Raw genomic sequence first — 12,341 nt, forward strand, 5'->3', positions numbered from 1 at the left:
TTTCAAAAATGTGAGTTTCTGTTGTGATTTAAACCATTGTTCCACTTTGCAGACTAGAAATCTAGGATCGGTAGCGGCCTTGGGGCTAGAGGTTAACCACGTCCAATCTAAATTTCAGTATATGTGATGCGTCATTCCAATCTCTTCTCAGTGTTCCTGTGCTTTTCAAACTGGGTTTCACTAAAGTTGTACGTTCAATCAGTTTTACAAACATGAGTTTCTTCACAAGATTTCACAAGAGTGGACACTGCCATGGGCTGAATTATATTCCCCTGAAAATCCCTACTGAAGTCCCTCAGTACCTCAGAACATGACTGTTCTGGGACTGGACCTTTAATAAGGTAATTAAGGTAAAATGAGGTCAGACAGGTAGGCCCTAATCCAAAATGACTGGTGTCCTTATAATAAGGGGAACTTAGGACACAGACACACACCAAGGGAAGACCAAATGAAGACAGCCACCTGCAAGTCAAGGAGAGAGACTGAGAACCCATCAAACCTGCCAACACCCTGATCCCAGACTTCCAGCCCCCAGAACTTCATAAGGAATAGCTTGTCTGCCCTTGAAGCCACCCAGCCTGTGGCAATTTGTTAAGGTAGCCCTAGGAAAATAAGACATACAGTGAGTTTCCACTACTCAAATGGAATAGGAAAGCCACCTCCCTGGATTGTTGCATAAGCTGTTTGACCGGTCTGACTGTTTTCCTAAATTCACTAACCCGGAGGTCAGATGACTTCCTGGGATGAAAGCCAGCTTCCTCTTGCTGTTACTTGGACCACTGATCTGTAGACATTTTGTTCTTCTTCTTCTAACTTCCCCTCCTGTGACTGGGGACATAAATGTTTGAGAAACAAAAGCCCAGAACGCTAAGGTTGCCACTCTCACTTCCTCTTGCCCCTTAACTCAGCAGCATTGCTTTCAATACAGTAATTGTCCCGGGGCAACCAGCGGGGGAGAGAAGGTCGCAGAGCCCTAGCGGCCACTCCAGGAGGCGGATACAGCGTGTCATGTTTCACAGAGACACTTCTGGGCACAGAAAATGCCAGAATGATGTCTCCTACCCGCCTGGTTGGGATATTGATCCCAGCCATGGCCTTCCTCTCCTGCCTGAGACCTGAGAGCTGGGACCCTTGCATGCAGGTATGTGGTTTCATGTCGGTTCACCTCCTGTGAGATCTGCCTTGCTTCTGAAAAACTGCTCTCTGTGCAGAACTTCTCACTGTGGGTCCTTCCTAGTTGACTAGTTTCATTTGCAACAAGGAGTCGAATTACCTTAAGAACCTGAGAGGCCACAGGGACCAAACAGTTCATGGTTACATGGCACCACCCAGGCAGCCTGTGGCGTCATGGCCCATTTAGGACTTGAAGTGCTAATAGGGGCTTTAGGTCAGATAGATCTGCTTAAAGTCACTGTTCTTTGACTTCTGGGCTGTGTGACCTTGAATAAGTTGTTGAACTCTCTGGAGCTGGTTTTAACATTTATAGAAGCCTTAACAATAATACCTACTTCAATAGAGAGTTACAAGAAGTCTGCTTCCTGTCATTCCTTTGGACTGTACTCTCCGCTTCAGGCTTTCACTTTGCCCTTTTCAATTTTAGGAAGGTTGTTTTGTTTTGTTTTGCTTTGGATTTTGTCTCTTAATAGGGAGAACTTTCTAAGTGGATTTCAGACCTTCAGATCTAACAGTAGTTCCAAAGGATGAAAAGAAACACGATTGGAAAAGAAAAGGAGAGAGAGAGAGAAATAGAGAAAAAGACAGAGAGACAAAGAGAGATGGGGAAAAAGAGAGAGAGAGAGAGAGAACCACGTAAAATGACAGCTGATGCGATGGTTTCTTTGTGAAACACCTTCCAACTTTTATGTCACCTCATTCATGATGGATCTCTTGTTTTTTCCCCTGTGTAGACTTCACAAGTGCTTGGGGGGCCCAGGGTAGAACCCAACAAGCGAAGGAATATTCTGGGATTTAGTGTGTGGCAGGTTCAGAACCTCAAGAAGAGCATAACCAGTTGGAGTCCTGAGACTGAGGGCCCTGGGGAAGTAATGTGCTTTAATATGTAGCAAAGATGAATTTGTCATGTCGAAGTCCTCCCTTCCTCCAAATCCCTACCCAGAACCCTGCTGCTTGTCCTCTGTGTGTCCCTACTACCATCAAGTTAATAGGGATGGATCCTCTAATCAAAGTCACCCTGAATAAAATCACGCCCTATATTCTCAGTCTCCAAAGCCTGTCCAACCCTGCCCATCCCCTCAGTGCCACCCTATAAGTGGTCCATATTCCCCCTGGCCTTGATTCTTGGATAGCGACTGGTGTCCTGCTTCCTAGTTCCCTTTCTCTTCTAACTCACTCTGCACATTTTTGTTTGTTGTTTATTTGTGTTGTTTTGCCTGAGTCTCAGTTCTAACAAACTGCCCTCTTAACAACTTGTAATAACTTTTGAGAGCTATTAGGGCAGTTTGCGATCCCAGGGCCTTTGCGCTGGCTATTTCCTCCAGCTAGAATTCTTTGTTCTTAGATCAGTGCTGCCCAAATGCAACACCATGTGGGTCACATGATCTTATCTAAATTTAAACAATAAATGTAACTAAATTTAGCCAAATTTCTATTTAACTACATTTTAGCTAACAAAAATCATAGCTTTAAATTTTCTAGTAGCCACATTGAAAAAATTAAAATTGGTAAATTTCGTTTTAATAATATTTTTATTTAACCTAGTATATTCAAAATATTATTTGAAAATCTAATATAGACTAAACTATTAATAAAATGCTTTACATTCTTTCTTTGGTATTAAGTGTTTGAAAATTTAGTATTATTTTACAGTTAATGTACCTGTCAGTTTAGAATAAGTTTCTTGTGTGCAATAGCTGTGTGGAGTCATTGGCTACCATGTTGGACCATACAGTCTTAGAATCTTCATGATTTAATCCTTCACTTTATTCATATTTCTGCTTAAATGTCACCTCCCCTTGGAAATGTTCCTTGATCATCTACCCTCCACATTGCCTCTAATCTCTATGATGCTTTTTTTTAATAGCACAGGATTATACATTTTTATATACCTATTATTTGTCCTTCCCTTTGAAATGGAATCAATAAGTGAACAACATCATTGCTAATTTTATTTATCACTATACCCTAGTGTTCTGTGCTGGTTTCAGCCTATCTTATCAATAAACAGTGTTGTGGTTGAACCAGCCCCTGTGGTTCTTTATGATTGTAAGATACTCTTCAGCAATCATCATCAGGGAACTTTGAAGCACTGACAGGTTCTTCCTTATAAATCCTGGAAATTATACAGCACAAGTAGGGCCACACAACAATGTTGAGGGTAAAGAGAGAAAAAGCTTTCAAGCATGCGGGGTTCTGTTCTTACTGGGGCTGAGGATGAGGGGCTAGGATTTCCCTGGCTCCCTCCTTCTTGGTGAATTTAAACCATAAGAGCAGGGATTTAGGAGGAGGTGAATGTGGGAAGAGGGAGTAATAAGAAGAAGGCTCAGTGAGGGGAGGTGGCCTGGCACTTTACCTAGTGACATGGCTGGCATTGTGTTTATTGGAGGTAGCCTTCTTTGAAGTGGATGCCTCCCCAACCAAAGCTTTAAAATCAGGCACCTGCATTATAAGAAAAGCCAACTGTCAAGGCTTACACTACCCCCAGTGCCTAGCACATAGTAGGTCCTCAACTTACACTTGTTAGATGATTAAAAGTATTGATATAGGGCTCTACTTCCCCACCGGCTTAGGCTTCACCACTTCTACTGCGTACCAGCTGCTCTGAATTAGTTTCCATCCCTTCTTGCCTACACTCTTCTCTCCCCCTTCCTCTTTCTGTGTATCTAAATCTTACTCATCCTTCAAGACTCCCCTTGAAACCTTCTTTTGCTCAGAAGCCATCTATAATCCCTGGATCCAGAATTGATCACTACCATTTATGAGCTAGAGGAAGTTATTTTCCAGGCCTGGCTTATGGTCCTTTTCGGTGGTGTGAGTCGTGTTCCTATCTCAACTCTTCCTCTAGATTGTGAGCTCACGGAAGTCTGGAGCCCTATCACATGGGTCTTTGCCCACAGCACTTAGAGAAAATGCCAACAATTCAGATCTAAGCAAATCTTCATTCAGTCAGTTATTCATTCATTTACTCAATAAATAGTAAGCATTAGCCATTTGCCAGACACAATTCTGAGTGCTGGAGACATAGCAGAGAGCACGAATACCAAAGTTTACAATCTAGTGTGGGAAATGAGCAACACATGTGGAATAATCACATAGACAATGTCATGTTAGATGAAGATACAGCGTGTGATGAAAGAGGGTAAAGGAAGGAAGCCTGTGACCATGTGCTATTAGACAGTACGGTCGGGGCGGGGGGTTCCTATAAGGGGCAGCATTTCAGGAGACATATCAGTGAAGTGAAGAGCTGCACATGTGACCTGTGATACTTTGTGCATATTACTTCTCTCTGAATTCTTCTTCTTTAAAAGGTTTATCTGAAGATTAAATTAAAGCATATAACGTATAAGAAAGATGCCCACATATGGTAGGGGATTAATAAAAACTACTAATAATTAATGTTAACATTTATTGATCATTTCACTGTAACAGGCTTTGAGATAATCTCTTTAAATACTTTATTTCATTTAATCCTTTTAACTGATTTTATTGGTTTTAAACAGGAAACCAAAATTAGCTGGCTTAAGTAAGAAGTTGTGTTGAAGAAATCAGAGAATTTAGAAATTGGGAGGTTAGAGAACAAGAGTTTACAAAGAATTGGGGAAAGTATGAGGGAAACAAACACACAAACCAAAGGAACGTAAACTATTTGACCTTATTTACTAGGTTCCACCACTGGTGTCTATACATCCCTAAATATTTTTCTCCATTTCTGTATCATATGCTCAAACATCAATGAGTCAGGGGAAAGAATGCCACTGCAAAAGTTGAGCTATGACTGTGAAGTCTGGACATCTTAACTGGTAGTCTCCCCAAGGCTGTATACAATTGCAGGGGTACTCTGGGAAAAAAAAAAAAAAAAAAAAACTTTGCCCCATAGCCCATGGAAGAATTGGGTGAAATCCAGGGCTTTTGGGCTCCAGAGCTTCATGTTTTCACCACTTGATTCTGTTACCTCTCCCTAAAGCTGCCATTGTGATAGTAGAGGTTAGGAAACTGGGGACAGGGTAAGTTCTCTGCCCTTCCAAAGCTGCAGTACAAAGTGAGAGGATAAATGAATGAATGGGTGGGTGGGTGGATGGATGGATAGATGGATGGATGGACAGACCCTATACTTGTATGGAGGTCTCCACTGCTCTGCCTTAGGAGAGGAAAGGAGAGAGGGCAGTTGAGGTGCATGCATTAAGACGCTGTATCTACTATGTGATCATTGCAGGTGGTTGCTAACACTACTTACCAATGCATGGAGCTGAATCTCAGCAAAATCCCCAACAACATCCCCACATCAACCGAGAAACTGGACCTGAGCTTTAACCCCCTGAGGCATTTAGGCAGCCATTGCTTCTCCAACTTCCCAAAACTGCAGGTGCTGGATTTATCCAGGTAATGAATGAGCTTTTACACATTGCCCAAGGTAGAATGTTCACGGTTCTATCACTTCATTCTTATGTCAGGAGTCTCATCTTTATTCACTTATTCATTCAACAGATGTCTCACTTGCTGTATAACTTTGGATAAGCCACTTCCTTTCTCCAGATCCCATTGCCTCATCTGTGAAATGAGCAGCTGGATGAGAAGGTTTCTAAGGACAGCTCTATCTTTCGATATTCTTTTAAGTCAGGGAAGAAAATTGACTCAAACTCTTTCACAGCAGATATTTACTGACTACTTGGTATATATTACACAGTCTGCTAGGAAACAAGAGTATATTGGTATATACAATCCCAGCGATTCAAGAGGGCATACATATGTACTTGAAAGAAGGAACATGTCACAATCCTGAGCATGGTGCCAGGCACATATTAGGCATGCAATACATGTTACTCGATTCTGATTTTGGATTTTGAACCTGAGATAAAGATGGTAATATACACCAGTAAGTTATAAGCTAGTGCAAACTAGAGGCAACATATTGTGTTGTTCTGAAGAGGGGCCTACTCTGTCTGCAGTGGGTAGTGAAGACAGATTTCATGAACAGAGTGGGATTCAAAGAATGTCTAGAATATTGAAAATGGGATAGAGGATAGGGAAATAGGAAGATGCAAGTAACCCAAGAAGAAAGGTGACAAGATCAAAGGAAAATATCCATTGTGAGAAAGAACAATGACTAAGACTTTCTTTCCTGATGCTGGGAAATTTATCATTTATTAGGACAGGTGAAATTATTATCATTATTTTTGAGGGGACTTGAATCCTAAAAATATCATCACCATTAGGGCCTTATTTTAAAAGGTACTGGATAATGGATCGTATTCTCTATAATAGTTTATGGAAAATACAGAAGAATTTTACATATGTTTTTTTATTATAGAAACTTTTAATAGATTCTAAGATCATAGCACAAAAACCCTCTTTATAGCAGATATTTCTGTAGAAAGAAGAGTGGGCATCTGATGTTTTATACTCTAACTTAGAAATTGACAGAGTATATAACAGAGGCGGAATGGAGCATTTTAAAGCTAGTGGGGTAGAGCACAGAGCTCTGTGGGGGTCAGAAGGCCGAGCCAAGTCCTCCTGTAACATTGATAGCCATGTGGACTGCGGCACGTCACTTCACCTCTTTGACTGTCAGTTTTCATGTTTGTGTAATGGAAATGGTGAGACTTACTCCACAGGGATAAATGTGATCATGAATGTTAGCATGTATATATTAAAAACCTTACAAGTAGACTTTATAAGGATAAAAATATTATTATAGCACTTCATTAGTTTCTAAATTTCAGTTTTCTGAATAAGGATTTTGTTAAGAACTCTAATTAAGATAGATTATCCCTCTTCCTTTTTATTTTAATTTTTTAATTATTTATTTATTCATAAGAGACACACAGAGAGAGAGAGAGGCAGAGATACAGGCAGAGGGAGAAGCAGGCTCCGTGCAGGGAGCCCTATGTGGGGCTCGAGCCCCTGACCTGGGATTGTACCCTGAGCCGAAGGCAGAAGCTCAACCGTTGAGTCATCCAGGCATCTCACCCCTCCCCCTTTTTAAAACAAGAAGTAGTTTCTTATCAAACAGTGTCTCTTATAATTCATCTTCAAACCACCACATACACAAGGAATTTCTCTCAGAGAAATTCTTCGAGACAGGACAGCTCTCCCTTTGATTAACCAAAGGAGATCTTGGCTTACAACAGGGACAAACATAGTACCATAGATGTCCCTTGCCCTTTCATACTCTTTTACAGGGTTCACATATAGTAACTCAGCTAGTCCTCCAGCCAGCCTTTTATTCCTATGGAAACCTATTGATATACTTGTCTTCTCTTTTTTAGATGAAGAAACTGAGGCTCAGAGAGTTTTTGTAATTGATCTATGTTCACACTCTACATTTTGTGGAGCTTGTTGGCAGCAGAGATTCATATTTGTATCTCCTGCTTCCAGGTTAAATGTTCTCCTCATCTTAATGCTCTGCTCCTCAAAAGTGATGAGCTCCCTCTGATGAGAGAGAGACACAGCAAGACCTCTCCAGTCTAATACATAAGGTTACAGGTTATAAAATCCTAGAACTCAGCAATGTAAGAAATAAGTAAGTTTAGTTGCCTCATTGAGAAAAGTGATAACTGAGATCCACAGAGGTATAAGAGGACCAGGGAGATAGCAGAATCAAGATGTCTTGCCCCCTTTTCAATTATTCTTTTTGTGGCACCCACCACCCTCTATGAGTTACTAATCAACAAAAGCTTGGGCTAAAATACTTTTATTACCCATGACCCTCATGGAGGGGATGGGACAAGTGGAGAAATTGTAAATGTCATTCAGGTTGGACCAGGAAATAACTCATTTGCAAATGCTAACTGGCTTGCACCTGCAGTGCTAGCAAGTGTTTATCATTAGCTTGCCATTTCTCATCTGGATAAGCACCTTGTCTCTAGGACACTTCCATGAATATTGTATATAGTATAGCTGCCATTTCTCTGGGGGAAAAATTCAAAATGCTTTATCCAGTCTGTAAGCCTCTACTTTGTAACCTCCTTTCTCCGCAACCTCATCTCACGTCCCTCCACTTCCCTCTCTGTACTCCACAGACACAGAAGTTTCTCACGGTTTCTCAGGGTTCCTCTATGTATCATGGCCTACTTCAGGGCTTTCGTATCTGCTCTTCTTTTTTCTTGGTAATTCCTAGCCATCCTTCAGATTTCAACTCACATGCTCTCAGAAAAGCCTGCTTTTATCCCCCTGATGTAGGTCCATTCCTTTGATGTAAGGTTTCATTGTACACTTTCCTTTTCTTTCATAGGACTCACTCCTATCACCTGTTACTAACATTCACCTGTGATAACTCCAACTTTCAAATATCTAGCTATCACATATAGAAAGCTCTGCATAAATCTTGAGGTAACTGTGACTCTTGTGTAATTTTTTTTATATCTTTGAACTGGACACTTTACCAGTCATTTATCATGCCTTATAGGTAACGGCTATCTGTATCATCTGTACCAATCTGACGGATAATCACAATTATATGTGACAGGAAGTGGCTAAAGTTAATCCAAGGTAGTTACATACTCTATCAGCTGTACAGTCTTCATGTGTCCCAATTATTGATCTTTAGCTGATTTCCTTCTGAGGGATGTGCTGCCTCTGCTTAGCACATGTGCCTAGTGTGACAAAAATAGTTTGTCATTGTGTCCAGTAGGATAATACTGAATCTGTGGGGCTTCTTATTTGATCATGCCATCATCTATCCTGCTTCATGTCTTTGTCAAGACACAATCACATATCATGTCACATCTGCACAAAGAGCTAGATGACTAGGATGGCTATTCTTTTTTGAGTTTTAATTCCCCAGAAATATTATATAATCTGTATCTCTTTTCCCTGTAGGTGTGAAATTCAGGTAATTGAAGATGATGCATATCAGGGCCTAAACCACCTCTCCATCTTGATATTGACAGGAAACCCTATCCAGAGATTATTTCCAAGAGCCTTTTCTGGACTATCAAGTTTAAAGACGCTGGTGGCCAAGGAGACAAAACTAACATCTCTAGAGGATTTCCCCATTGGACATCTCAAAACCTTGAAGGAGCTTAATGTGGCTCACAATCTTATCCATTCCTTCAAGCTACCTGCGTATTTCTCTAACATGCCCAACCTGGAGAACGTGGATCTTTCCAATAACAAGATCCAAAATATTTATCGTGAAGACTTGCAGGTTCTACATCACATGCCACTACTCAACCTTTCTTTAGACTTGTCCCTGAACCCTTTATACTTTATCCAACCAGGTTCCTTTAAAGAAATTAAACTCCATAAACTGACTTTGAGAAGTAATTTTAATAGTACAGATGTAATGAAAACTTTTATTCAAGGTCTGGCTGGCTTAAAGATCAATCAGTTGGTTCTGGGAGAATTTAAAAATGAAAGGAAGTTGGAAAGCTTTGACAATTCTCTCCTGGAAGGACTGTGCAATTTGACCATTGAAAAATTCCGGATAGCATACTTTGATAGCTTCTCAAAGGATACTACTAACTTATTTAACCAGTTGGTAAACATTTCTGCAATTTCTTTGGCGCATCTGTATTTAGACACACCAAAATACCTTCCTAAAAATCTCAGATGGCAACGGTTGGAAATAGTTAATTGTAACTTAGAACAATTTCCCGCATGGGAGCTGGACTCTCTCAAGGAGTTTGTTCTCACTTCCAACAAAGGTATGAACACTTTTGCTGATATGAAGATGGAAAGCCTTGAGTTTCTAGATCTCAGTAGAAATCGCCTGAGTTTCAAGACTTGCTGCTCTCACTCTGATTTTGGGACAACCAGACTGAAGCATTTAGATCTGAGCTTCAATGAAATCATTACCATGAGTTCAAACTTCTTGGGCTTAGAACAACTGGAATATCTAGATTTACAGCATTCCAGTTTGAAGCAGGCCAGTGATTTTTCAGTATTCTTGTCCCTCAGAAACCTCCGTTACCTTGATATTTCTTATACTCGCACTGAAGTTGCTTTCCAGGGCATTTTTGATGGCTTGGTCAGCCTCGAAGTCTTGAAAATGGCTGATAATTCCTTTCCGGACAACTCCCTTCCAAATATTTTCAAAGGGTTGACTAACTTAACCATTCTGGACCTTTCTAGGTGTCATCTGGAACGGGTGTCCCAGGAATCATTTGTCTCACTTCCTAAACTTCAGGAGATAAATATGAGTCACAATAGCCTCTTGTCATTGGATACACTAGCTTATGAACCTCTCCTCTCCCTCCAGATCCTAGATTGCAGTTTCAATCGAATAGTAGCCTTCAAGGAACAAGGACAACAGCATTTTCCAAGTAATCTAGTTTCCTTAAATCTTACTCGGAATAACTTTGCTTGTGACTGTGAACATCAGAGTTTCCTGCAGTGGGTCAAAGACCACAGGCAGCTCTTGGTGGAAGTTGAACAAATGGTGTGTGCAAAACCTTTAGACATGAAGGACATGCCCTTGCTAAGTTTTAGGAATGCCACCTGTCAGAGGAGCAAGACTATCATTAGTGTGTCAGTTTTCACTGTGCTCATGGTTTCTCTGGTAGCAGTTTTAGCGTATAAGTTCTATTTTCACCTGATGCTTCTCGCTGGCTGCAAAAGGTATAACAGAGGTGAAAGTACCTATGATGCATTTGTTATCTACTCAAGCCAGGATGAAGACTGGGTGAGGAATGAATTGGTAAAGAACTTGGAGGAGGGAGTGCCCCCCTTTCAGCTCTGCCTTCACTACAGAGACTTCATTCCTGGTGTGGCCATCGCCGCCAACATCATCCAGGAAGGCTTCTACAAAAGCCGGAAGGTTATTGTTGTGGTGTCCCAACACTTCATCCAGAGTCGATGGTGCATCTTTGAGTATGAGATTGCCCAGACTTGGCAGTTTCTTAGCAGTCGTGCTGGCATCATCTTCATTGTCCTGCAGAAGGTGGAGAAGTCCCTGCTGCGGCAGCAGGTGGAACTGTATCGCCTCCTCAGCAGGAACACTTACCTGGAATGGGAAGACAGTGTCCTGGGGCGGCACATCTTCTGGAGACGGCTCCGAAAAGCCTTGCTGGATGGTAAACCGTGGAGTCCAGAAGGAACAGAGGATGCAGAAAAAAGCTAGCATGAAGCAGGAAACTCTGCTTGAGGATGAAAAGCTCCTGTGGTGCTTCTTGCCCAGCTGGACCCAGTACTTGTTCAGTTAGCGATGTACCTGCCACTGTGCTAAGGGCGGATGATTCAGTGGTGCACGAGGGCTGCAGGATGCCAACCTCATGGAGTTTACAGTGCAGAGGGAATAAAGCTGTGCTAAACCACAGAACCTCCAGGTGGATGCTTCCACCAAATCAGCTGAGGAGTCCATGGCTGAGTCCATGGAAAGTCAACTCAATTCTTACCCCATCAAACTGAGTTGGAACTAAGAGACTGGGTCCCAGAGAGATCAGGGAAGAGATATAGTTCTTCAACTGAGTCTCTGGAGTGGAAACTACCTCATGACATGCTAGCTCTCTGAAAGCTGTTTGGGCAGTTTTAACTGAACCAGGTCTTTGCCCACTTTTCCCTTTTCTATTGAATGCAATTGAAATTCCGCTTGATGACTCAAAAGGATCCTGATTCAGATCCCTTCCCCACTACTCTAAGCCAGTTTCCTTACAAAGGCTAAATAAAGTCTAGCAACTAGTTCCAAAGGAATTCTGATTAACGCATATCCACAAATATCCTGGCCATTCTTTAGGATGTTCTATTTATTAACTAATTTTGCCTGATACATTTTTGTTTTTATAAAATCCAGTTCTCATTTTTCATGTCTCCTCTATAAACTCTTACCGTAAATAAGGCTGTTAGAGACATGCTGGAAATTTCCATATTTAAGCACTATCATTCAAGCGAATATGTAAAATACACTCCATCATTTTGTCACTTGATGTCACTCTAAAGTTATTACCTACTAAGTTATGACTGTCATGAAGGAAACATTAAAATAATTTGGTTGAAAGTGGCACTCATTGTAATAGAGAGAGACAAGTCCAAATTTCTGGTCTAATAATGTGCAATTCAGGGCTAAGGGCAGGCCAAGAAATAGGATGACCTGGAGGTCAGTTCTTGATGGTCCCAGAAACATAGGGCTGATATGGCTGAGGTGACCACATTACAAGAGCTACAGCAGTTTCTTCTGCAGGAAATGAGTATTTTCTCACGGAACATTGACTTTTTCAGGGGGATATGAA

General features: G+C 41.3%; 1 protein-coding gene across 3 annotated transcripts; it reads left to right on the forward strand.

The window, feature by feature from the left end:
• The first annotated feature begins 771 nt into the window (after window positions 1–771).
• TLR4 (toll like receptor 4) lies at window positions 772–12,109 on the forward strand. Of its 3 annotated transcripts, XM_025432619.3 has the most exons (3): window positions 772–1,141; window positions 5,390–5,556; window positions 8,995–12,109. In XM_025432619.3, the coding sequence occupies exons 1-3, from the start codon at window positions 1,049–1,051 to the stop codon at window positions 11,234–11,236; spliced, it is 2,502 nt and encodes an 833-aa protein (XP_025288404.3). In that variant the 5' UTR covers window positions 772–1,048; the 3' UTR covers window positions 11,237–12,109. The 3 variants fall into 3 exon arrangements, with proteins under 3 accessions (XP_025288404.3, XP_025288406.1, XP_048972370.1); XM_025432621.3 differs by lacking the exon at window positions 5,390–5,556 and having other exon boundaries at window positions 773–1,141; window positions 9,066–12,109; XM_049116413.1 differs by lacking the exon at window positions 772–1,141 and having other exon boundaries at window positions 5,417–5,556; window positions 9,066–12,109.
• Window positions 12,110–12,341: the final 232 nt, after the last annotated feature.

This window comes from Canis lupus, chromosome 11 (assembly GCF_003254725.2).
Source record: "Canis lupus dingo isolate Sandy chromosome 11, ASM325472v2, whole genome shotgun sequence".
NCBI classification, from domain to species: Eukaryota; Metazoa; Chordata; class Mammalia; order Carnivora; family Canidae; genus Canis; species Canis lupus.